We start from the raw sequence: 27824 nt of genomic DNA, 5'->3' as shown, positions 1-27824 counted from the left end.
AACATAGCTGGAGAAGTGTGCGGATGGATGCGAGGTGAGGAACACTGGGAGGTACATGGGACATGTGCAGCACACATATGAAAAACAAACAGCCCATAAACTTTTAAATTAATCACTGCCCACAAGTATTTGCAAAGCTTTTTCATGTTGACTGAGAGCAGTTACACACAATGTCTCTTCCCTTAGCAAACATTCAAAATCCTCAAAGTGTATTAATACCCAAATGTACTCACGATCTCTTTCTTCTATTATAAATGCACTTTGGATTTGAGAATGATTTTTTCCTAAGGAGCTGATACTACAGTGAATTAAGGGGAACATTTAAATAACATCAAAGACGCTGCTGGGATCTGGTTCTATTTAGCAAATAACTGTTTCTTTAACTGCCTTCATGGTATTAGAAATGGCAAAGTTGACTTTTTTAAATTAACAAGGTTTAAAATGCTGTATATAAAGGCAAAATAAGAATATTTACCAAGGAAAATTTCTATAATCTGGGCATTGTTTTAAATCATAAAACTCTGGTCTTGCTTTAGGAAAACTATACCTTTGACAAACATTTTTCTGCAAAATACACAAACATGAAAGATTGTTCTGCACCGTTCTTTCCTTGTCACAGTCCAGTGCTAAAGCCAATTTGTAAAAGAATATTGTGGGTTTAATGCCTAATCCCTTCCCCTCTGGTACAGGTTATCTAGAGACAACAGGATCTGCAAAATGCTGCATTTGGATTTTGGCTTTGTGACCCAACTTAAGGAGCTCAATAACCCTGCAACTGGGATCAGGCTGTGCTCTTCTGCTTCACCTTTTTAAGGTCTCCTGGAGCATCAGAGTCTGTGGCCTGGCCCCATCCTGCTGCCCAACTGCATTTACTTTTTTTTACCTCACACCAGGATATCAAATAGGTTTCTCTTAGGGCAACCCCAATGGACTGGATTTGAGACCTTTGGAGGCTCAGTAGGAACAGAACAGAGACCGAGCTGTACTATCTGCTGTGGGAAAGGGACTAGGTCTGTGTCACCAGAGTCCACTTCCTCGCAATAAGCCAAAGCCCACGCCCTCCTCTTTCCTGGTCAAGTGTGCCCTTCCTTTCCAGGGAAAATGCTTACGTGCATTACCCGCCCTCCCTCCATGTCTTCCTCGTGTTCTCACACGACCCAGAATTCCATCCCTTTCTTCTCCTTTCTCACCAACCCTAATCAATATTCAGAGCTCAGCACAAGTCATGCCTTTTGGGCAAAGCCTTTTAAAACTCTTTTAGCCCATGACACAAAGTTAGCTCAGTGTTTTCAACTGTCCGGTAGATATGCAGGTATGTACACATGTAAATATGTATATATTTTTTTCTGCTTCACATGTGTTTGCCTTGTCTCCCCAATGAGACTGACAGCTTGCTGGAGCTGAACCCACTTCTTTGGTATTGTCTATTATTATTGGCACATCGCTAAGTGCCAAGCAGGCCCAGAATTAAATTCAAAGTGTGCAACTATGTGGCATAACCTCTTTAAGAGCCACGGAATTACCTCGTAGAGGATGTGCTGGGTAAAGACCTCCTCATTGCTCCTGGACTCATGCTGTAGTACGAAGAGCTTTCCAAATCTGAGAGAGAAAAATTGGGGCCAGTTCCTGCAGCTATTGGTGCTAGAATGAAAAAAAAAAAAGACAAAAAAAAAAAAACAAAACAAAAAAGAAGAAACATCAGTTAAGTTCTGTGAAAAGAAGATCAATGAAAGTCTATTTCACTGTTTCATTTAGCACCTTTCCTTTTTGCATTTATCTCGGAAGCTTATCCAAAATAATAAGTAATCAACCCTGACTTCAAAGGAATGTTGACAATAAAAATAGTGTACACCAGAAAGGCATGTTTTTTCCTATCGTACCTTTCATCTTTTCTCTTTTTGTAATAGTCAACTGTCACCAGTGTTATAACATTCCTGGACGCTTTAAACAAAAACGTTTCTCTGTGTTTTGGTCTTAAACTTTTCTTGAATGAATGAAAACAACATTCCCTATGCTTTTCTAACTTTGATCCTGACAATTTTTCCTCATCTGTATTTTGGAATTCTGTTCTGAACTATGGTCAGAGCAAATTTCTCTCTAGGCCACCCATGCCCAATGTCTTACGAGGTAAAATGTGCAACTCTTCCTTACTCTGGATCACCTCAGCACCCCGCCTACCTCCTCACACTTGTGTTTATCCTCCCTGGTAACTTATTGCCCACACCACAGTTTTTGTAACTAAAGCTTTACTGATCACTAGCATACCGTCATTTACGTATCATCTGTGATTGCTGTGCCACTGTAACATCAGAGGACATAGCTACAACAGAGACCATGTGGCCCACAAAGCCAAAAATATTTATTATCTCTCCTCTTATAGAAGAATTGGCCAAGCTCTGGTTCAATTTTGATAATATGTGGTTTGCAAGCTGATCCTCACTGAGATGTGATCCTCTGTATTTGTAAAAATGTCCTTTACAAATTAGTGAATAAATAACATCTACCAATCCTATAAAACAACTTACTGTGAAATTATCATGAGACTACCTTAGTGCAAATAATCTCTTTTTTCAAAGATTATGCAAAAGCAGGAAAACAGACCCATATATTATTGTACATTGCACAGAGTTAATCCCTTATATGTAGAAATATAAATAAGTATAGGATAATATCCATCAGAAGAAAGAATAATTTAGGACATCGTGAACCAGGGATTTTCATAACTGAGGGCCTGTGCTGGATGAGGAGGGTAGCTGTGTGAACAATATGGTCCCTCCATAAACAGCTCTAGAGGGAAAGTCTGGCAGATTAGTTTAACGACAATCTGAAGTCCTCTGACAGTTACTCCTAAAGTGATATAGCTGCAAAGAAGAGGGTGCCTAACCTAGCTGGGGACTAAGAGGTTCAAGTGAATAAAAAGGCCTCGAAAAATGTGATGCTTGAGAGCAATGCTGATAAGAGGAGGAGGCTTTATGCAACTGGGAAGAAAAGAGGGTTTCTCAGTAGAAGAAACAGCATGAGGTGCACAAACTGTTTACTGGATTTCTGACGTCCTCATGTGATCCAGCATGTAAGGCATGGAGGGGAGGGTGTGGCTGAGACTGGCTCATGAGGGCTCTGGCAGACTTCTTTAGGGAGTGTGGATTTGAATCCAGCACATTCCCAGGTTTGTAAGCTATCAAGCATTTACCCTCCCCACTGTGAGTAGAACTGCTGGGTAATGTTGTCAAGCACCTGACATAATCCCTGACACCAGGAGGCAGCAAGTAAGAACTGGTCAAATGGACTTGCAGCTGCCTGAGTTTTACCCACTGACCAGAGGTAATGGGTGGGAATGCTACCACCAAGTTTGCACTGACAATCTTAAAGTACCACTCTGTCGGAGAGATGGAGGGTGGCTGAAGAATAGACTCAGTAAAAACAGAGAGGCCACTGGTGTCTTTTAAACGAGGTAAGATGGGCACGGGGTCTCAACACAAAGGGGGAAAAGGAGCCTGATGTAAGTTACTCAGAAACTGGAACCAAGAGAAGGTGCTGACTGTTGACTGTGTTGTAATAATGGGATTATTCCCGGGATCACTGCTCAGGAAACCGGATGAAGTGTGGTGCTGTAAGAAACTGTGGAATCCGACGGTATGAGAGCACTTATTTCTAAGAATAAACACTGTGTGGTTTGATAATAGCAATAACCAAGCCTTAGTCACAACTGTCATTACATTAAGAACAGTCAGTGTGAAGAAGTGGAAAGCCCTGAAATCCACATATGCTTTTTGATATTCGAACCCACCTCAATGACAGGCTCTTAGGGAGGGAGGGCTTTCGTGCAAAATCAAATGACAATAAGTGTAAACAAAGTTCTAATTAATAATGTCATTCCATAATTGTCTTTGTATATTAAATTCATTTTATTAAACTTCTATTCTAGCTCATGGCATTTTATGTTTGTTTTGTGACTGCCCTGGCCTCCTAGAACCCAGAGAGTCACACCTCTCCTTAACTAACAAAGAGTCGGGGACAAAGCCCCTCAGTGACAAAGTCCTGTAGTAGATTTTCACAAATTTCAGAGTGGAGCTGAGGCCTCATCTGGGTGGAGAAGCTGCTTCATTCCCAAGTGTGGAGGGAATAGCAAGATCTTCTACAACCTGGCTCTTGGAAGGAGAAAGAAAGAGTGAGATGTGAGAGAGAAGGTCTGACATGGACTAAGGAGAGAAATTTGAAGCCCTCTACCTAGTGGTGAACATCAGCAGCACTTCTATTGAACTCTTCACCTACCCTAGAAAAGGTTCTTTTCTTTCAATTATCTTTTAAACATGTGAATAGGTGAAGGAACAAAAATGCAATGTAAATATGGTAGGCCCACCTTAGACAGATGAAAAAACCCAGTATGCCCACATGAGTACTCCTTAGCTTTTCCCTGTCTTTACTTCCTGTGAGCCACTTAGTGCACTGTAATGGTAATGCAGGAAATGGAACTAGGTGGCCCAGCAGCGTGGTGCTCCTGCCCAAACGGCCTACTGGGTTGCTGGCGGGTAACTGAGAGCTTGGCAAACTGGTTTGTGCATCTCTTGAATTTTAAAACATCACTAAGTTTCTGAAATGAGACTGAGTTTCACAACCTGGATTAAGTCACCCTACCAATACACAGACACAACTTTGCCTTCTTCAAGGGTCTACACAAGGGAACATAGCCCTGTTGTTGCCTTTGTGTAGATGTCATGTGGAGGGTCAGCCCATAGGGATGGATTTTAACTCAGTGACGCCATTCTACCAAAGAGAAGACTCACACCTGAGGGTAGGAGTCCCTGTCAGAGTGTCCCTGCACTGGGCTTGGCATTCTCAGTGTCTCCAACCTGGAAATAGGAGAAAGAGCCTCTGATGGGTCACACATTCCAGAGGTAGCTGCAGGCAGGCTTCTCTGAGTACCTGTAAGGCCACATTTTGATGGGCACTTTATTTACTACTAAATTGAATCCTCAAAACAACCTTCTCAGGAAAGTACATTTTCTAAATCAAGAGAACTAAGCCTCAGACTGAGGTTAAATAACTTGCCCTCTGTTACAGAAAAGCAAAAGGGAGTCCGTGTTATAATTTAAGCATGTCTGCCCAGGGCCTTTCCTACTGCACCACACTGACTCTTCTATATAAAAACTGTCTTCAACTTAAGATAATAAAAAAGGCCTATGGTGTCTCAGTCCCTGAAATGTTTATGACTAAGTGGAACACTGAAATAACACCTGAATATCTAACACAACGCTGAACATGCTACATCTCACAGGAGAAATGCAAAGAATGTGTTGGGAAAATTCAGAGGAACCACTGATCCCACTGGCTTGTGAGATCAGAAACTGGTTGACGCTGGGAAGATTGGGCACTTATCCAAAGCCTTTGAAGGTGTGCAGATTTAGAGACACACAGGAGATAGGAGAGGCTTTCTAGGTAAAATGATGAAGCATAAGTTTGGAGATAGGAAGTAGAGTGCATGATCTGTGGAATCCATGACAGTTTCTGAGCAGGTAAATAGTAATGGTTGAATGTGAGGAGCAGTAGCAACAGTATACAGATACATGAAAAAGGCTAAAGGTTCTAGAAGAAGGGAATATTGATGCAGGCACCCTAGTGAGAGGGAAGGGAGGCCTAATCTATGCTGTCCAGAAAGACAGTAGACTTTTTTTATGATAAATATCTGATACTGCCTCCAGATAGTCAGCAGGCCTAAAAGACTTGTTCCTAACTATACACTCTGAAAGGACATAAATAAATGATTGTATTGTTTTAACAAATATATCAATAAGATGTATGTAAAACAGTGCACTTCTTGGCTCACAGTGGCATTTTATCCTCTTTTTGCAAAATTAGGGAACTCATAAAATTTGTGAAGAGTTAAATGACTTGTCCAGTGTCAGTTAATTTCTGGCTGTCCAGGATATCACATTAGACTTCTGTGGCTAACAACTAACTACCTTCTGGTGGTTACAGAGATTATGTGGACTCTGCCAATTGAACATGGGGACAGTAAGGAAGGACTGGACTGACCGCAAAAGTTTCATCCTGTTCTCCCATACATTGTGAAATCTGATTTTGCTGCATTGGCACTTGGTGATAGGCTTTGTCATTTTTAAAACTCTCAGATGTAATATTTTCTTCCTAACTAGAGTGGTTTGCATTTTGAAGGCTCTAAAGATAGACATCATGTAGGATTAAAACAAAGTGCTAGTCTGGTACTGTGAGAGATTGTGTACAGTCCCATGCTTTGCAGTAATTCCCTGCATAATTTGGTTAAGTCATTGAAACTCTTGGGTCTCATAATTCTAACAGTAATTATGACAAACATGAAAAAGTACCATTGTCACCATCACCCACCACTGTTACCATCATCACCATGGCAATTTATTAAATACCAGTTATAGGACAGATGCTAGACTAAAATTTTGAGTATATCAACCCATTTAATCCTTCCACCACCACTAGGAAGGAACTGGGGCAAAAAGAGGCAAAGCAACTTTCCCAGGTCATGAGGACAGAGGCCATACCACATGACCTTTAATCTTGCAGATCCTGGAGCTGCTTTTGTGTTCCTAAACAGCTCACTGCAGTTTTGTGTACACAGTTGATAATCAATAAATATGCTTTGAATTAAGGAAAGTAAATAGTTATTCTCCTCTTTTGCCCCCCTAAACCTTAAACCATGCAAAAATGATACTCAGAGTTGTACAAATGGGTATAAGGAGTAGGGACGAGCTCCACATTTCTTAAGCATTATTGCAATGATTCTGGCCTGAAGTTCCACCAAGGAGTTTTTCTTAAAAGGTTAACTTTTGAAAATTGTATCTTTAGATGTTATTTCTAGTCATGCATCCCCCTCCTGTTGTCAGTAGAACATTCTGTGTCATTTCTTAATAAATGGTTTGCTATTAAGGAATCATTATAGTAATGTGGGCCATTGGAAGAGAGGGGTTACTTTAGTAGCCAACCCTCTTAATGACCTGCTCCTCTGTACACATTAATAGCTGGATAAGGTTGTGGTTATTGAACTTCTGCCATCCACCAGAGACAATCTGCTCAGGCTTGCATTGTTGGAAACAGAGGACAATGGAAGAAAAATTCTATCCAAATTTTCAAGTTACTCTGCCTGGGAGATGATGTGCACTGGTTTTATAACTTGTCCAACAGGAATCATCTGGGAGCATTAACTAAATGACTATTGTGTCCAGCCTATTGCTAATGGCACCTGTCCTCTTGGGCTGCATTCAATAGGATTCAATGCATATCCATGAAGCACTTTCAAGGCCCAGGCATGGTTCCAGAAGCTCAAGATACGCCAGTGGACAAGATATATGAAAACTCCTGCCCTTGTGGGGTTTACATTTTAGAGAATAACCATCATCACTGTCCATCCCTCAAATCTGCATGGCCATTAAATAATATGGAATAACGGCAACAGATCCCTTCCCCAGGAAGACTATCAGGTTCTAGCATTCAATTTACAACTTATAAAATAACTGCAAAAAAAAAAAATGAAGTGTGTTTTTCTTCTGATTACATAATTTAAGACATTCATTGAAAGCTTGTGCTTTGAGCCTGGCAGGGATGGGGGGTGGGGAGTCCAATGGCAGCACAGAGTTCTATGGGCCCAGAACAATTTAGTGTTGTTTTGCATTCCGGTGGCAAAGATCTTGTAAGAAAGTCCATGTCATTGGCACAATAGGAGTGAACATGGGAAAATACTTGTTCTTTCCATAAAAGGCAGAGTTGTAAAATGCACAATGCTATGAAAACTCAAGCAAATCTAGAATCATCGTTAAAGCGAATTAACTTGGAAAGTAATTTATGGCAAGAAAATCCAACTCCTTTGTTATCTTCCTTTTACTGTAATATGCTTCCTGAACACTGCTTATGAGAGAGGGCTTTTAGAAAGGAAAAAAAAAAGTATAGTAAAATTAACTCATTTTATCAATTTGTGTTCTCTGCCAGAGTTTCCTGACTGTGGCTACAAGGGGCTGTAAAACTGATGAATTTGCATGGAAAAAGAAACCAGTGTAAGTAATTTGTGTAAGAGGTAACACGGACATAGACTGCTATAATTCAGACACCCTGCAGATAGCAGACTGCTGCAGTGTGAGCAGTTATGGGTTAGAAAAATGACCACACTGCAGTCAGTCTGACTTGAATGGAAATCAATCATAAAGGTACTTTCTCTGCAGCTTCTACGCCACAGTCTTCAGCAACTCCTTTGCCAAGCAGATTTCTGGTCTGTAAACCCTGTGCTGATCTCCTCTTTCTACCCTTGCTTTCTAAAAGATCTGACCAAATGCGGGCCAGGAGTATGGTTTTCCAAACAGGAACATAAAAGAAATACACTGAACTAAAACATGGATTTCCCTCTTGTGAAAATGAGCTTGCCTGCTATTAAAAGATTTAAGCAATGCTTTTTATGAAATGTAACATTAGGTGCCAAAAGTCAGCAGAATGTTTTTAACCCCATGAAGGCATCTGCTAACACAGACCACCATGTTCATACAACTACAACTTGTGGACACAAGGAGTGAATGTGTGTGTGTGTGTGTGTGTGTGTGTGTGTGTGTGTGTGTTTTGCCAGGAGGGGAAGAGGGAGTAATTGTTATTTTGATAAAATATTTCCATTTTATTAAAATGAGAACAATTCACTAATACCCTCTTCTACCCCACTCCACATCATGAAGTTGGTTTATCTTTGACAGATAATTATTGTGAGTTTAATTTGTAAACCAGGCATAGTCTGGCACTTTATTGCCATAAAGAAAGCTCAGTCTTGGGTCTCAAGAAACTTAGATATGTGCCCTAGAGGAAAGAACTTCCTCCTGCTTCCTTCTATATTCCTCTCAGCATACAGCATAGGTTGCTTCATATACTACACATGCAACAAATGTTTGTTCAATTGAACTACAATCATATGAGCTTGTTAATGAAACATAGCTAAGAATTAATACTTATTGACCTTTTATTACATGACAGGCAATGTACTAGGTGTTTTACTTGAGTGATCTCATTTCATCCTCACAATGCCCCTATGGAATATGTATTTGTATTATTATCACTTACAAATAAGAAAAATCAGCTGTGAGGTTTAGTAATGTAATCAATATCATACAGCTAAATAAGTAACAGAACAGGGATTTGAATGCAGGTATTTCCTACACTATCTGCCCAAAGAAATAGTGATAAAACCCACATATCTGGTCTCCCTGTCTTTTCTTTGTCATGAACTACTAGGCAGAGGAATTGAATGACATTCAAATAGAAAAATAATTATCTCCTACCACCTAAGTAGCAAAAGTTCTATGCCATCCTCCTCCTTCTCACTTTTTTGTTTTTATGGGTCTTTGGTGTGAGAAGTGTCAGCTAGTGTTCCACTGGACATAGGGCCCTGACACTTAGTCTAGTGGAGCAGTCACGGAGGGGTGAGCAATGCTGAGTGATCTCCTGCATTAGTGGCTTCTGCCTTTGGGACTGAAATTGATTTTCTGCATTTTAGAGTATCATCTCATCTCGGCTTTTGGTTGAGGTCAAATGTAGTACCCGTTTAGAATATAGCCTTAGCCACGGGATTCAGTCTTCCCTGAAAGGGTATGGATTTGATGGCCTAAGATGTCTTTTCACTATGATGATCTATAAACCAGAGAAGGGCATCTACCCATGAGCCCCTTTGCCAAGAATACCCTGGGGACTATCTGACTATTAGCTATTAGGAAACAAACTATAACAACAGAGCCCCTTCCCAACAACATAGTAATCCAACTGTCTACAAAAATAATCATTTTTCAGCATTTTCCAGAAGAACTATTTTAATTTTTAAATCACACTTAAATCACATCTAGGTTTACTAGAAAGCACTTTGTCAGTAATAACCTCCAGAATTATTGTTCATAATATGAGTAAAAGAGAAATTTTAAATACTTTAGAACTAAGTATTATTTTTAAAACTCTGATACAAATAGTCAAAACCTGGAAGGCCGTTTTAAAAAGTTAAAATTGTGTCAGTATTAGATTGAGAATTTTAAAGTACTTTGTTACTGAATAGAAACCCTTGGAGAGTAGCTTCCAAAATAATGCTGAAATAAAGGCACTGGATAAAAATGTGAAGAATAAGAATTTTCTGGCTTCCCACAGCAGATGTAGGGGCAGATGAAGGGTAGGATTGGCATGCTCTTGTTCTATTAGAACTATTAGCTCTGAAGGGGTCACTATGATGTCTTTTTCTAAATATATCGACTATTAGAACACAATACTAAAATTGTTCTTTTTAAATTTATATGCAGGCATATTTTTAATAATAATGCTGGCAGCGATCTGTTCAAGGATCTGCTCTGAGCACACAGTGAAATATCAGGGGCAGAAACTTCATTCAGGAATGGTCACAGTAGTTGCCATTATTGAGCATCTACAATACATCAGACACTAGATAATTTCTTACTTAATCCATATAACACTCCTGAGAGTTATTACTATTTCAGCAGGCAGACTTAGTCGCCTCACTCAGTTGAGACTTGAATATGCTTTGATTAACTAAATGATTATAACCTATGAGGAGGACACAGCTCAAGGAGTTAAATATTATCCAAAGTTGTGTAGTTCATAAATGGCAATGTTTGATCCCTGACTCTATATCCTGAACTATCTTGTGATACCATGCTGCCATCTTGAATATGGACTTTATATGTTATACACAGGAAGCATAAACAATGGATGACTTGGAAAAGATTAGAAATAGATGAACATAGAAATAGACGCCATGACAACCAATTTGTGTGTTCATCAGGTATCATGTGTTTGCTTTTCCCTAGGTCAAATCTTTATAATAAGAGTGTTCACAGTCTAGTAGATTTAATGGGAGCTTTAGCTAAGAACAGAGAACAGAGAACAAAAAGCCCTCAAATCCTGCCGTGAGAACCTTCACTGCCGGCTTTAACCAGAAAGGTGGTAGGAGTACAAGGGTAACAAAAGAACCAGACCTTCACGAACAGCATCACCAGAAGCCCTGCTGACGTCATGAGCTCCTTCCGGCCCTACTTCTAATTTCAGCCAGTACAGTGGCCCATGATACAATGGCCAGGCTCCTATCCAGCACAGGAATCGTGCACATTTCAGTTGGCAGGGCCAAGTCAGCTGAAGACAGCATCAGCCTAAGGGTGCGGCTGCCTCTCACTCTCCATGGGTGAGGAGGGCAGGAGAGGAGAAATCATGTTTGGCCACCCGTATTGTGAGCCGAGACTCAGAAGAAAGGGTAGTTTGATGTAATGATCCATTACTGCCAGGCCATTCCATTGGCTGCCAGCTTGACTAGCCAAATATTCATCCCAAATATGTCAAGGAAAAAAATCATACAACAAAACATCCTTCTGAACTAATTTAATTTCAATATTTATTTTGAAAATTTATTGAATTATAGTAAAGGAAATTCACTCAATTAAGCCAGTCAGACTGATGTTTTTCCTTCTAAGAGTGTGGCAACATTTATTATTGTGTCTCTTTATGAGGGGTTGACTAAAAGTAGAAAATGAAACAGTTGCAATGCCATAGTATATCAGAATAAGGTGGTTTGGACAGGAAAAATGCAAAATAAATAAATAAATATATATATATATATATATATATATATATATATAGAGAGAGAGAGAGAGAGAGAGAGAGAGAGAGAGAGCCAATCAGCATTTTAAAAACTGTATACTGGAGATAAACATACTTTTTTAAAGGGCTATCCACCCTTTTGTGTGCTATACACCATACCCTCATTCCAGAAGAGAAGAGGTGCCACTGACTTCTACAGAGACAAAATGTGTTATGTTCATTTTAAAATTACTAGTAGAGCCTGCTATTGACCATCTAATTATGCCGAGTTCCATTTATAAACATAGCTAACCACTAAGTTTATGGAGACTTTTTGTGCTGCTTTAATAGGATATTGATCGAGAGCATAGTTTGAGTGGACTGCCATTGAATTGTGTAATGGCAGACAAAAGGCAAGGTCACAGCAACTGTTCGTGCTAGGGCTGCAGTCTATCTTTTATTATCATCTTTTTGTTTCTTCCTTTAATGCTCAAACCCAAATGGTTTCATTCAAAAGAAAATCTTGCTTAAGAATACAAATTATTTTAAAATTAATTTCCATGCCACAATTCACAGCTACCGTGTTACTTAACAGAGGAGAACCAACGGGCCACTTGCTCAGACAAGAAAGTTTCAAATCTATCCCACTTTAATAAAGATCTAAAGTACTGCAAATATTTAAATGGCACCCCCAGAGGACCGGACGTCTGGAATTTCTTATCTGAGACCCATTTCCTCCTTAGGTCTTCTGTGTAAGAACATTTTGTATTTTCAAGTTTGGGCTTGTTCCTACCAAAGAGTTTCATTTTCTTACTGTGCCTTGCAGCTGAGTTCACTCTGCTTCAGCCGCGCCATAATGTCAGGCTAGACCATGGCCAATCATTAAGCTGCTGGCCTGAAAAATCTACGTGTGTGGATATGGACCCTTGAAGACATGCCAAGGACTTAGAGACTTAAGAAGGAATTGTTAAAATGTACAGCATTTGGATCTTCATGACGATTTCTGTGTGAAAATCCAGAGTGCACATTTCCAAGGCAGAAAACAGCCACTAGGGTGCCACCTCATGCCAGGCTGAGGCATATGCCTGGTTCCATTCACTTCCACTCTCATTGACAAACAACTCGGGAATCCTGAAGTCCACCCAGCAGCCGGGCTTTGTGGCAGAGCCAGGACAATTCAGCTGCTGGATTTTAATAGATTCTGCAGCAGTGCAACAGGAACCAAAAATCAGTCTGGGTAACTGAGAGTGGTTTTCACACCCAAAGACGCTAAGGCTGGCCACAGTGTACTGAGAATCCCCAGCTTTTCAAAATTCCAGGGCCATGAAGTCATCCTTAGCCACGAAGTTTACTTAACCCTTGCAGCCAGCTTGGGTATACAAACCACTGCTAGAAAATTAGAACACACCAGGCCAGAGTCACAATGGCCTGTATGTATTTGTGGTTTTCCTCTTTTCCAGTGAAGTATTTAAGGTTTCAGAGTCACTCCACCAACTTCAAGTAAAATAGAGTCAGCACTTTAGAAGGAAATGGCAATAAGGAGTGGAGTTTTGGGGAGAACTTTCTGAGTTCATACTAGCAGGGGTATTTGACAGCCTCAGAGCACATACTTTGAGGAAAACACTGGCTGCAAAATAAACAAAAGAGCTGAGAGCTCTCTAAGCGGCATGACTTAGCAGCAAGCAGAGTGAGCTCTTTGTAGCAACTTGAGGGAAAGAGACCAATCTGAAAATGCCTCTAGAAGGCTTTGTTTGAGGATGCAGCATCATGTAAGAGCCATCTCAACAGATGGTTCCTGTCTCCTTCCTCCCAGTATTATGCTAAAACAACAGGAGTGATTCTGAACCTCGCCGCTAGCACGCACCACCTCTCCTCCCCTCCCTCTGGCACCATGTCCAGTGGTCTGAATTCTCCCCTCCCAAGGGGCAAGGTAATAAAGCAACCAGATCTAGTGTCTGATGGCCTTTCCACAAAGGGGGAAAGAAAGCAAAGGACAAATACAGAGTTATTTTTATTCTGTGGGACTTTATTTGTGGCAGTAACAGATCTCTCCTTTTTATGCCTTTCATGGACTTTAGATGATAATATCAAAAATTAAAGGGTGGTGGGCAGAAGGCAGGGGTGAGCTGGGAAGCTTCCGTCAACCATCAGGAATCCTGATGGGTACAGTTTAACGTCAAGCACCCTGGCTGCCTGGTCCTCACCTCTGAATCTGTGAGGCTAAACCAAGAGCCTTCTCTGCCATTGCCACCTTGGTAGTAACACTATTACAAACAGCAAACTTGGCACATGGTTATTTCAGAGTCCTCATGAGGAAATACTGAAATAGCACCTTCCTCCTCTATTACAGTTAAAAGGAGGAAAGCTAAAAACAGAAACTAACTGGAAACCTGGGGAAAGTAAATATTTATATTTTCAAATGTAAAACTGAATACTAAGTAGAAAGAATGTTTCAAGGTAAAGCTATTTTAGCTGGGATTAGGGGGTGAAGGAATGGATGGGGCTGGGACACACAGGAGGAGGTTAAGAAATCGGCAGCCCAGGGGAAGAAACTCTAAGACATTAAGGCCACTGACAACATCCAGGTGAAAGGCAAAACTCCAGAGAGAATTAAAAGATGGTTAACATGAAAAGGTGGAGCATGGCATTTTGGGGACAGTGAAAGTATTGCCCGTGATACTGTAACAGTGGATACACATCCCTATACATTTGTTGAGACTGGTAGAAGGTATGTGAAGAAAAGCACAAAAGTGAACCCTAATGTACAACTGTGGGTTTTGGTTTATATTCATGTGTTAATATTGACTCATCATTTATAAGATGTAGACCATACTATTGAAAGTTCTTAGGGGGAATTGTTGGGGGAATATAAGGAATTTCTGTTAACCTAAAACTATAAACCTCAAAAAACAGCTGTAAAAAATATAAAGTCAAGGCTGGGGACTTAGCTCAGTAGTAGAGTGCTTGCCTACCAAGCACAAAGCCCTGGGGTTTGATTCCCCAGCACTGAAAACAAAATTAAACAATATAAAATCTATTCATCAAAAACAAAATCATACCTAAAAAACATATCCAGGAAAAAAATATTAATTATTTTAGATGTTTTGGTTCACATAAAAATAGCTTTAACCGTCTTTTTGAAACGTTCAAGTTAATAAACTAAAAGTTTATCAACTCATTCAGAACTGATTACTCAATAAAAGCACAGACTCATTGGATTCTATTTAGTTCTGTAATGCAGTTATAGGAGAGGTCATGACAAAAATGCCTGCAGTCAGCCAGCTGAGTTCAGCAAAGTAAAAGGGTGAGATGCTTAACCTCTTGAGCATCACGGTCTCCTTCACCTGTAAAAAGGGACATTGACACCAACCGTGCAAAGATTGAATGAGTGAGTGTTTATCAAGTGCTTAGCATGATGCCTGGCACCTGGTGTGCATTTGAGAAATGCTAGCAACTATAGTTTTTCATATTGACATAACATGATGTTCCAAACAGGACTACCATCATGGGTTTAATCAACTTATGTGCCAATTAGTTTCTATTTCGGGGATGCAGAATGTACCTCAGCCCTACGCTTCTGAAAGATGTGTCCACTAGCAGCTCTGAAATGTGGGTGCTGAAGGCAGAGGGCAGTGCTGTGAGGAGTGGTTAAAGATCCCAACACTCTCACATGGCTTGAGTGCTAAGTCTTTCAAAAAGGTGTGTAGGCGAGGAAACATGAGCTTGAGGATCCCTATCCCAGCAACCAAGGCAATTTGTAAAATATACCCTGACAAACCTAGATTAAAGATCTACAAGGAAGAGGGGGTCTCTGGAATACAACTGACCAGTTTGGCCTGAAGCCATGATTTAGCTGACACAGCCCCGTTCCATTCTTGCCAAACAGTTTCCGTCAGCACAAGGCCATGTGTGAGTGAGTCCCAGAGCGATTACACAGCAGTGTGCAGAACTGAGAAGCAGGAGCTGAAGGATGTTCAGGATGCCAGGCATCAGCTACAAAACCTACATGGGGACAGGAAACAAATCCAGGTCCCTCTGCAAATTCAATCCCAGGTCTGTTCAAACCCTCTGGCAATCGTAAAGGCAGGTTTAGAATTCACTTGGCAACCACGTTATCTTAGACTGAATGGAGGTCCAAGCACGTACTGACACACTTTGGGAAATAGAACCTGAGAGGGAAGCACAGGAAGTAGAAGAAGGATGAGATGCTGGGGATTATTCTGAGCAGAGTAGACCTTCTACAATCCTAGGCCTGAGCAAATCAATGGTAGTGAAGACTAAATGTAAGCATGACAGCAGCTAGGGAAGAATAAAATGGTCTAGTGTTCCAATCTTGAGAGTCAAAAGGATCTTTTAACTCTTTAATATTTGGATCTTGGTATGATGGCAGGTATGCTCTTCACATTGTATTACTAAACTTATAAGAAAAATGTAGAATATTAGTCATTTTCAAGAATCTTTCAAAGTTAAAATACATATACACATGCATTGTTATTTGTCTATGACAAAGAGCTAGCTAATCAGATGTGTGATAAGTAGGTATATATTCCCTCCACGTTAACAAAGCAACCTTGTCTTTACTTACCTGGTGGGTACTTTAAGCATACATCAGTAAGACAGCTGCAACTTCTCTGTCTCAAGTGCTAACCTGATGCTCTGAAGGTCTCATTCCCTAGGACTCTGATTTTCCTCCACTGGAACACCTCAGTATCAGCCTGGGAGTCCCTAGCCTCCTGAATTCTAACACCTATAGTTATCTTCCCACTAGAGTATATTAGACTCACACAAGTAAGTTTTTCAAGTTCCCTTGGGCCAGACTAAGAGTACAGATTCCAGCATTTCCTAAAAGCATTCACCTACTGTTTGATTCAGGTAAATGACTTAAATAGATCCTTAATTTAGCTCATCTGTAAAAACGGAGGCAATTTCATATCTGACAAGTTTATTGCAAGAATTAACTTATGTAATATACACAAAGGTCTAGCACAGTGCCTGGCAGAAAGTAAATGCTCAACAGTCTTGGATTCTCCTCTACGGCCATGCTCTATCCTACCTTCTTAAGACTCTTCCAGCCTAGGAATGACTAAAATAAGAAAAAAACAGAATCTGGGCTTAGACGATCAAGATGGCTTGACTTGCCTGACCTGAAGTCTTATGATGGAGTTGATTGGCTTATTTGATCAACCTTGCCATCCTATAACACAGTGAATAAGGGGTAGGAACTTGAAATAATAATAGTATGTATGCTCGCCAGATATGGTGTTGCACATCTGTAATCTTAACAGCTTTCGAGGCTAAGACAGGAGGATCATGAGTTCAAAACCAGCCTCAGCAACAGTGAGGCACCAAGCAACTCAGTGAGATCCTGTCTCTAAATAAAATACAAAATTGGGCTAAGGATATGGCTCAGTGATTGAGTGCTGCTGAGTTCAATCCCTGGTTTAAAAAAAAAAAATGCTCACTCTACCTCATTCCACAAAGGACTTGATATCAATTGAAAGCAATTTAAACAATGTTAATTTTCTCTACAAGCAGTATTTTGAATTAGGTGTGTGGGGGGGGGATAAAATTATTAATATTGGATATTTTTCTCTATTGGAACCTAGAGTATCATAGTCATTGTAGGCAAGCTTTTATTTTTTTATTTTTATTTATTTTGGTACTGGGGATTGAACCCAGGGGTGCTTAACCTCTGAGCCCCATCCCCAGCCTTTTTTATTTTTTATTTTGAGACAGGTCTCTCTGAGTTACCTAGGGTCTCCCTAAATTGCTGAGGCTTGCTCTGAACTTGTGGTCCTCCTGCCTCAGCCTTCCAAGTTGCTGGGACTACAAGTGTATACCACCAGGCCCAGGATAGGCATGCTTTTAAATAGAAACAAAGAGATGTTCTTGAGGGAATTCAACTTGGCAAATGTATACGTATGTATGTAAGAGGGACAGATAGACAGATTCCTATACTTTTTTTGGACTATCTGATTATGTCATAGCAAAATCACAATCAATAGGCCTTTGATCAACAGACCAGGGTGGTGACAGGTTCTCTTCCCTCACTGTTGTTAGTCATTATTGACAAACTGGTAATGATCATGCTGTATTCTGTCACTCATACTGAAGGCATTAGCATTGTTTAAAGGTCAGAAACAAATTCTTTTAAAATGCAGAAGTTCTTAGAAACCAGGGAAGATTCAGAATTTTTTAAAAATTAAGTTTGTATTATATCCTGGGGAATCCATAAAATTTCAGTCCTTTCCCATAATGCCTCACATTAAAAAAATTTTCCTGATTTAAAACAAGGGCTTTCCAACACACTGCAAGGCAAAAATAATGAGAAGAACAAAAAGTGGGTTCTCAAAGATTTTTATGTCTCTAGGAGCCTAGACAGAAAGTAAACACAAATTCAAGGCAAATCTGTACCAAATCAAAGCAAAATTACACTTACTCTGTGACACTCTTACTAGCTCAGTCACACTGAAAACACCTGATGTGACAAAACTGTCCTGGAAGCCCAAATGTCCTGCGGAAACAAAAACAAAAGAAAACAAAGTCATAAATAGAAGACATTTGACAACAAAACTCTAAATATTACTTTCATTATGATTAAGAAATGGGCTGCCTAATCTCATACAAGGCTGCCTGGTTAGTTCATGTGGGTGGGCACAGTCATTTGGTTATGAAGCTGGCTTTTGGTTTGAATCTGGAGGTTGTGGAAAGCTATGACACAACAACTGGGTGATTTTTGAGACGGTTAAAAAAAAATTCAGCAGGAAATCTTCATCAAGACAATTTAAGAGAAGTGGTTCCTGTGAGTGACCCCTGAGGCCTGAACAATTGGGATGAAACAGCATACCTAAGGATCAGTTAGGACAGCCAAGTTCTAGAACAGTTTTGAAACATTATTCTCTCCAGAAACATCTGATCAAGATTAGTTATCCATTCATTTAAATCAAATAAGATCTAAGGATGTTCCTTTCATTTCTACAGGTACTAAAGGGAGAATTGTTTTTAAAGCCAGGATGGAAAAAGCAAGCTTAAACCACATAATGCCAAAAACAATTATTTTGTGCACAAATAAAAATTCAGATTTGTTTAGCGAATAAGAGTTAATGCTTTTTGTGAAAAGAAATAAAATGGTTCAAACCTGTTTCATCTTTATATTTTGTGTCTGCTTCTTTTTTTGTTTTGTTTTGGGGACTAGGACTTAAACCCAGAAGTGCTTAACCAATGAGCCACATCCCCAGTCCTTTTTCATATTTTACTGAGAGACATGGTCTCATTTAGTTGCTTAAGGCTTTGCTAAAATTGCTAAGGCGGCTTTGAACTTGCAATCCTACTGCTTCAGCCTCCTGAGCCTCTGGGATTACAGGCATGTCACACCATGCCTGGCTGTCTGCTTCGTTTTTGCTGAACGTAATTAATTTCCTTTGAAATACCTGATATTATGTCTATCACCAATTATATAATTTTATGGTATATTCAAAAATATAAAACATAAAAATGGCAAGAAACCCATATTCTATGGCATGTAGTCTCACTCTCTGCCTCTAATAAAAGTTTCTGATTCTAAGAGTCTCTCAAAGGTAGAAGTCTATTTGAGAGATCAATCTGTGAGGTCAGCATAATCTTTACTTGCTTAAAATCTGGCTCAGACAAGAACTTGTTGGCAAAGGATTCTTGAAATAGCTGTTTTGGCCATAAGAAACATACATTTTAGAAATTCAACATAAGAAACTAGACTAATCTGAAAATATAACAATCCTTAACTAAAAAGTGAGTTGTTTTTTTTTTTTTTTTTTTTTTAGTTTTAGATGGACACAATACCTTTATTTTATTTATCTACTTATTTTTTATGTGTTGCTGAGGATCGAACCCAGGGCCTCACATGTGTGAGGTGAGTGCTCTACCGCTGAGTCCCAGCCCCAAACCCACAATATCTTTATTTTATTTGTTTATTTATATGTGGTGCTGAGGACTGAACCCAGGACCTCACATGTTCGAGGCAAGCAATCTGCCACTTAGCCATAACCCTAGTCCCTAAAAAGTGAATTTTTAATAAAAGACTTTCTATATTACTTAGAAGAAGCAAGTTTACCTATGGCACAGTTTACGTACCAATAAATTTATGAACTATCAGACACACAAATGTGAAAAAAATTACCATGTTTTAGAGGATTATAAATGGATCTATGAGTTCTTCTTCTGCTTTTTATGGTATTTTTGTATGTAAGGAAGATTTTTGCTCAGATTTAAAGGAAAAATTCCATTTAACGTTTATATCAAGCACACACTATGTGTTTGTGTGTGAGTGTGTGTGTGTGTGTTGTGTGTTGTGTGTTTTGCTAGGGATCCAACCCAGGGCCTCATGCCTCTGGGAAAGTGCTCTGCCACTGAGCAGTGAACTTAGCCTTACATCTGGTACTTTGACTAGAACAGCTCTAATTTTTAGAATATGGAATAATTGTAAACTTCTTTATAATAAAATGGCAAAATTTCACCTTAAATTTGCTAAGAAGTTTCATCAGTCAAAATAACTCACATCCGGGCATTTGGTTGGCTTTTATTTGGTAAATGCCTGAGGTCTGCCTCTTGGATTAAGAGAACTGAGAAATAAAAAAAGATAGTAAATTTTTTAAAATTCCCTAAAGAGGTCTTGGCAAAATAGACCATAACACCTCTTTCTTTTTAGGACATTGTTAAGATCACATTTATCCCAGAGATCATAACAAAGGAAATCCAGTCACAATGTCCACTAAAGTTGACTTAAAACACATATAACAAAGAAATTCATAGCTGAATACAGATCTAGTTTTGTCTCCAGCCCTTGCTTATCTCTTTCTTCTTGACTAACGGGCTGATACTTGTTTCAGTTCCAACCTCTGAAATCCCTTATTTTAAGAAAGAATTAAGACGAATTTTTTTGTATCAAGTGAATATAAACACAGGTACCTTAATCCTGCCACCAAACAAGCAAGGAATGTATTTCAAAGACTAAGTCGAGTCTGATACAAGAACTTGGGCGGAGGAGCCCTTGTACTCATCCATTCAAACTCATCCTCACCTGGGTGTCTCTTTTCTTTGGTCCACCTCTTAAATGTTGGTATTCTCCAAGGTCTGTGTTCATCTCTGTGTGTATATGTGTGTGTGTGTGTGTGTGTGTGTGTGTGTGTGTGTGTGTGTGTTACTAAATTATTTTATCTACTTGCATGACATCAGCAATCAGTTTAGACTGTGATAGTTATGGAAACTAGATTAACATTTGATTTTTCACCACTGTATGTTTTATGCCTCAGACAAAGTAGTTAGTGAACATTTGCTGAATGAGTGAATGACTCTCTGGCCAAGGATGCTCCCATCTTTATCTTTTGCCATGATCTCTCTTCTGGGTTCCAGATCCATAAATCTAAATATCCACTGGACATTCTATCCAAATGGTCCAACTTATATTGAGCCAATCTATATTGGAAAACTATGACAATCAGCCATGCAAATCTTCCCTTCAACTAAAGAGGACCAGGGCAGGAAAGACAATGTGTTTAGGTGAAGCTTCTGGTCAAGAAGGTGCCATGGGTTTCACTAATGAGAAATGCCTGGGAATGTTCTATTGTTATGGTTATGGTTCACAGTTTTGAAAGATTAAGTACACACGGAGTTAAAGGGTAGCATTATTTGATGGGCATTATAGCCAAAAAAAAAAAAAAAAAAAAGAAAGAAACTTCTAGTCTTATACTTAAGCTAGGATATTGTGTGATCCTGAGAAAGTCACTGCAAAAATAATGTCCTCTTTCTCCTACTGGGAACCTGTCTCTGCAGGGTATCTTAGCAGTATGTGTGTAACTTCCAAGGTAAGACATATGTGAATGGTTAATGATCAGAAAAACTAAAATTAGAGTACAAGAATTTCACAAGTGCCTATGTAACCACATCTTTACAGTATTATCAAATTATCAGAGAGTGTGGGGCAGTTTATAATTTGTCCCAGACAAAGGGTCTGGTTGAACCATCCACATAGCTTTAAGTGACTGCAAAACTGGTTTTGTCCCTTCACCAATTATTTGGAAACCTACTGATGAACTCTGTAAAAAGGCAGCCATGAGATGTGAAACCTAAGAAATGATGGAAAAAGTGATGTGGCTAACATAGTTACTAAGCAAACCTGAGCAGATTAATATTTCATTCTCACTGACACAAACCAAAGCATAAAAATGACTTTCAGGGAAATTACACTAATCTGGTTGCTCTCTTTTATTGCAAAGTGAGAGAAAAGTGGAAAGGAAAATGAAAAGGTAAATTCAAGCAGTTGAGAATTTAGATGTTATTAGCATTAAAAGATCCTCAGTTAGAAAGCTGATTAAACATTTCCAAAAGGTCTTAAGATTTACATTTTGAATAGGGCCTCTCAGAAATGAGCACAAACATATACTTTTGTTAAGTATGCCTTCAATGAAAAGCCAGAGTGCTGGATGATCTCTCTCTATTCTGAACTGCCCGTTCAGGAGCAATTGTATAGGAGATTGCAATGTGAAGCAGATCCTTTTCCATTTTATATAAAATGGCTAAAAAGTTCATTCACTGAAGTCTTGTTCAATGAATTCCCAATTAGAGTACAGATTCAATGCCCTGAGTCAGTCACACTCAGTGGGGAGAGAGGAGACATTCTGGGAGAGGCAGAGATGTAAAAAGCTAAATTCTTTCATGGGTAGTTAGGAAAAGCAGCTTTCTGTGCCACGATGATATCAGCAGTTATTATGGAAAATGTCATTACATGGGAACCAAATCTCATTTCACAGAGGGTGGGGGGCAAGACATCTATCTACCTTTTAACAGGCAAGAAAGGAAAAAGCTAGATTTGCAGAGAGACAGGTAACCTTGCAAAACTGTTCAAAGGTCGGAGAAGAGACAGCTGGGAACAAAACATCCAGAGGACTGGCCATTAAACAAAGTTGGAGTGCCCACTACGCAGAGTTAATTTTGTTTTTGTTTTTTGCCAGGTTAGAGACCAAACCCAGGGCCCTGCACATGCTGGGCAAGCGCTAGACCTCTGGACTACATGCCCACCCCAGAGTTAATGTTGTGTCTGAGGAGGAGAGTTTAAACTCAGGGCGGTATGTTTGATTTTACTGTTAGGAAGCCACGGGGCTCTCAGCTCCAAGTCATCAAATCTCATCTGCTTAATGGATGTAGGTGAACTGCAATACCCAGGTCATTTCATCAAATAGGACCTCTCTCTCTCTCTCTCTCTCTCTCTCTCTCTCTCTCTCTCTCTCTTTTCCCCTTGGGAATTGAGGTTCTGTCACTAGTAAATAACCTGCCCAACACTGGGCCTTTCCATGCTGTGTGCCTGGCTGTTCTGAAAAAGGGCTCCCTCCTTCTTGCACCATGTATATTCTACTGGGCTTCTGCACTGCCTGGGAGGAGCAGGCCCTGGGCTTATTAGGCCTCCCAGACCTTGCGTTCTCATGGTAGTCTAAAGAAAAGACTCCCATCAACCAAGCTCCTCCTTGGGATCTTGATTTCTCCTGTAAAGTCCCCAGTGGCTTCTAAGCCACCTACAGGAATGTGGTTCCTTATCTTCCCTCTTTCCCAGGTCAGTATATTTTAGATGTGCTCAATAAATAATGTAAAGTTGTGGAGGACTTCCACTCTACTTATTTTATGTCACTAGCTTCTTTCTACCTTGACAATTACTTGTTCACACGTCTCATCTCCACTCCTTCAACAAACCAGGAAGGCAGGGTTACGGTTCATTATCTTATACTGTCCATAGGGCCCAGCTCAATGCCTTGTTCTAGGTGGGGAATAAATATTCGTTCAGTGATTTCAGATGAGTGATTTGAGGTATCCTTATTTGGTGGCCCTTGAAGGCACGATGTAAAATATTACCTCACCTATATAGTGACATGTGACTTTTGTGCTCTCAATTTGGAATGTCCTAGAAAACAGGATTTGTACAGGTTAATGGGAATATGTTTCTGTTGATTCATGAAGAAACAATGCTAAATTTTGGGGTTGATTTGTGATTACGTACTGACTAGATTATTTTCCATTCACTGGTGACAGTTGAGATATTTCTTATATTTAGAATAATTCCTTATGTTAAAAATGCAGAGAATTCAGACATCTACTAAAAAAAAAAGAACATAGGAATAATAAAAAAAATACATATAAATTCTGTTTCTGAGATTAACCTTTATGATGATGGTGAAAAAAATCATTTGGTGTTCTGTTTACAGTAAACATGAAAAGATTGACATATGGTGTTGGACTGACAAGAACGCTGAACTATTTCTATATCTATCTAGGAAGTTGTAGAGAATTGCCCAAGAATTTGTAGAACAAAACCATGATATTTTTCAACTAATCATATGGATGAAGTGTTTTCAGTTTATCAGATGAATAAATGGACTGTTACAAATGCATCTGTGATACCGTTACAATTGTTATCCTGCTTCATCAGAGCACATTAAGGAATTGTCACCACTATGAAAATAATGTCCTCACCCCTGAAAAGAGAACGGGGCCAAAGAGGGTAGAGAAGTAGGTCTCATGGGTCCTCACACCCTTGTTCTCTTCACCACTTCCTCCCTTGTTTACCTGGCTAGACTGCTGCTCCCCAGTTTCCTGGCTACTCATTTACTATCACTCAATGCAGACACCTCATCTGTGTTTTTGGTTGGTTGGTTTTGCCATCATTTCTCATTCAGCAATTTCTGCCATTTCTAGACAGTCAATATTTGGTTTACTGTTTTCACCCAACAAATACTTCTCGAATGTCTGCAATGAGGTCAGCATCCTCCTAGATCCTGGGGATATAAGAATTAACACAGGTTCTTACTCTCAGGTCCTTGTATCTGCAGTCAAGAAAGATATTCATGCCAAGATTTTCAGGAGTGTGTTTATGTAAAATTGTGTCTTTTTTACAATAACTTTATAGGGAAACATTAGAAGCTAACAAAGACTATTATAATATCCTGTGTGCCAGGTGTGCTGGTTGTTCACATGTACCCATGGTAGGCAGCTAAAAAACGTACTTCCCAGCCTGTCTTCAAACTAGGTGTGGCCATAACTAGGAATCAAATACAATCAACTTCTACCCACTTCATACCTGAAAGAAAATTCCCCACCCCCAAAACCCTCTCTTCCCTTTCATGAGATGCACTTTCAACCATGCAGACAAAGGCAGTGCCCGTGGGGTAGCAGAGCAATAAGACAGAAGGAACCTGGGACCCTGAGTGACAGCATAGAATAGAATCACCCCAGCAACTCAGGCTGCTCATTTGGAAGTATTAATGTAAAGAAAAATATATTTTCACTGGGAGTGGAGGCATAGCCTGTAATCCCAGCAATTTTTGGAGGCTGAGGCAGGAGGATTCCAAGTTTGAGGCCTGTCTCAGCACCTTAGCAAGTAAGACCCTCAGTTATTTAGCAGTCTCAAAGTAAAGCATAAAATAGATATAGCTCAGTGGTAGAGCATCTTTGAGTTCAATCCCCAGTGCTGACAAACGAAAAAATTAAAAAAGGCTTTGATGTACTTTAAAATTTTTATTACATTTAAATAAATATTCAGATATATGTATTTGTTTGCTTTTTTGCTATAGTAGCTTAGCACTTATCTTAACAAACATCACAACTAACTTTTCCCTTTTGAATCTAAAGTCACAAATTAGCAGCTTATAGGTCCATACCAGTCTGTAAACATATTTTGCTTGGCTAACTCAGTACTTATTAGCTATAAAATTGTTGCACAGGAACACTTTTCAACTGAACATGAGCAAAATTTACCATATTCCCTAATACTTTTTATTCTATTTCACTTATTTAAATAATCTATGAGATGCTCGTAGGCATATAGATTTGTGATGCCTGCCAGGGATCTTCACACTTTAATTCACTAGCATGGTAGAAGAAGTATGGGTGGGTGGCTTTAATCTAGAAAAAAAAGCCACCCAATCATATTCCTTGAGAATTAAGTTTAGAAAAATCTAGCCTGGAATATACCTTTTGAACATTATCTTCTAATGTGACCCAAATGAATACTTTCTATGTTAAAGTCAAAATGTTCTAACTTCTTTTCTTCATGTTTTTTTGATATGTTCCTTCTATATCAGGTTTCATATCAGTGTCTCCAAGTTCTATGGAATAGTCCCCTGAAATTCTCCATTTAAAACAAAAACAGAAAGCAAATATGCAAGTATATGTGTGTGTGTGTGTGTGTGTGTGTGAGTGTGTGTGTAAAATCTGAGAATTTCCAGAATAAGATAAATTTGGAAAACATTATCTCACTCTTGGAAAAATGACAAGGAACTTTTACATTTTAAAGCCTCTGAGAATTCCTGCAATATACAAACTTCCTTACTACAGCTTAGCTCACTACTTCTTCAATAATCTGACAGTGATAATGCCTTTTTGGGCACAAGTTTTGCAGCACATGGTTTGTATTGCTCCTTTTCCTCTTTTCCCCATTTGGCTTAATGTGCTGGGGGAAAGTGGAACCTGAACCCATGGAGCTGATTGACGCATTTAATGTACAGCCCAAGCATTATCCACATCTTCCCTTGCCACCCTTAACAGATCCACATTAGAAAATGGATCAAGCCAGATGGCAGGCACCCTAAAGTTAGGCTCCTATCTGAGTTATATGGAATAGTCCATATAATAATTATTGGTGGACTGAAACAATACATTTAAAAATGTATCTGTAGAACTTCTCTGTGTAGTATTAATTTTCATCAAAAGTATAATTTATTCAGCATTAACTATGTATTTGGCATCCTGCTAAGCATTTTAACCACATTAGCCCTAATTCTTACTGCAACTGTGTGGTTGGCAAAATCATGATGTTCTGAAAGGGAAGTTTAAGCAAAGAGAGATTAAGTGACTTGATTAAGGTCACACAGAGGATGGTAGAATTAGTATTAAAATGGAGATATTTAGTTCTCTTTATACAATATATGTGTATGTACAAAATAAATTTTATCTTATTTTAATGTATAATAGAAACATGCATTTATTATTTGAACTACAAGTAGAAATAGGTTGTTCTATAAGTAGACCCAATTACATATTGGCATTGTAGAAGCACACAGAAGCATTTACTTTGGGGAATTGTTTTCAAATAAACCATTACAACAGAGAAATTTTATCATCACGTTAGAAGAGCTGTATTAACATAGTATGATCAGTATTCTATAAGTTTTGTCTTTTAAGGGTTAATTTTGATAATTTTCAATGCACTATAAACTTAAAAATTACTTTTTAATTAACCTAGTTTGGAACTAAAAGTGGTTTTTAAAGCAATGTTATAATTATGTTCTGAATCAAAATTTTCTATAAACTTGGACAGTGACAACTGGTATCCTACAGATGGATCAAACCATTTGTAATAGCTTTAGATTCTGCCATAAACCCCTACATATACTGGAGGAAAAAAATAAGGAAATTTATTCCCTGACTACATCAGAAACTGTTTACCTTAAACGAAACAGACATGAAACTGGATTACCCAAGGGCACCCTGGTTCATGGATGTAAAACAGCAAAAAAACTTAATGGCCCACTGCTGCTTTCTTCTTTTTTAGGTTTAATTCACATGACTGTGAAACCACTAACAGAGCCCTGCTTGCTAAACCACCTGAGGACACATGTAATGACAAGGAAAGAAGATGACCAGAGGCCATGTGCTAATTTTAAGACAATTAACAGTGATTTTGGTTCACCAAGCAGGGAAAAAAAATCATTGATGGACTAAAGCAATACATTAAAAAAAATACTTTCAATTATGTTTCCAACACTACAGAAAAGAACTAAATATATAGGATAGATACACACACACACACACACACATATAAAGTATATATATATATATATATATATATATATATACATATATGTGAATACATACATATATATATACATGTAGGTATATGTAAAATTAGTTAATAACTTAAAGCACAAAATGCAAAGGCCTTTCGTCTTTTTGCTCACTTACTCTGCAATTACTTACTGATGCATAATTCACACTGTTCATTATAGATTCTATATTATACATTTCTGTAGAAACCATGGCAAGTCACAAATGATGAGGGCCACAATACTTTGATGTTTGCCGGCCTACCACAAACACAAAGTATTTTAAAGGTACCAGAAAATTCTTTGTGAAATATAACAGAATGAATTAGACTGTTTGGGCCATGTCGTGTTAGCACAATGGAAGAACACTTTTAAGACTTTAAAGTCATGTAATGCAAT

The 27824-nt window shown here is 38.9% G+C and overlaps 1 protein-coding gene across 3 annotated transcripts in view; it reads right to left on the bottom strand.

The window, feature by feature from the left end:
- Positions 1-27824, bottom strand: part of Nfia (nuclear factor I A) — a 351492-nt gene that overhangs the window by 99738 nt on the left and 223930 nt on the right. For all 3 annotated transcript variants that reach the window (XM_026407234.2, XM_026407231.2, XM_026407233.2), the window contains 2 exons: positions 18023-18097; positions 1524-1641 (listed from right to left, as the gene is read on the bottom strand). In XM_026407234.2, the coding sequence (XP_026263019.1) occupies positions 1524-1641; positions 18023-18097 (193 nt within the window). The remainder of the gene's footprint in view (positions 1-1523; positions 1642-18022; positions 18098-27824) is intronic.

Source organism: Urocitellus parryii, chromosome 11 (assembly GCF_045843805.1).
Source record: "Urocitellus parryii isolate mUroPar1 chromosome 11, mUroPar1.hap1, whole genome shotgun sequence".
Taxonomy (NCBI): Eukaryota; Metazoa; Chordata; class Mammalia; order Rodentia; family Sciuridae; genus Urocitellus; species Urocitellus parryii.
This window is presented reverse-complemented; position numbering and strand designations above follow the sequence as displayed.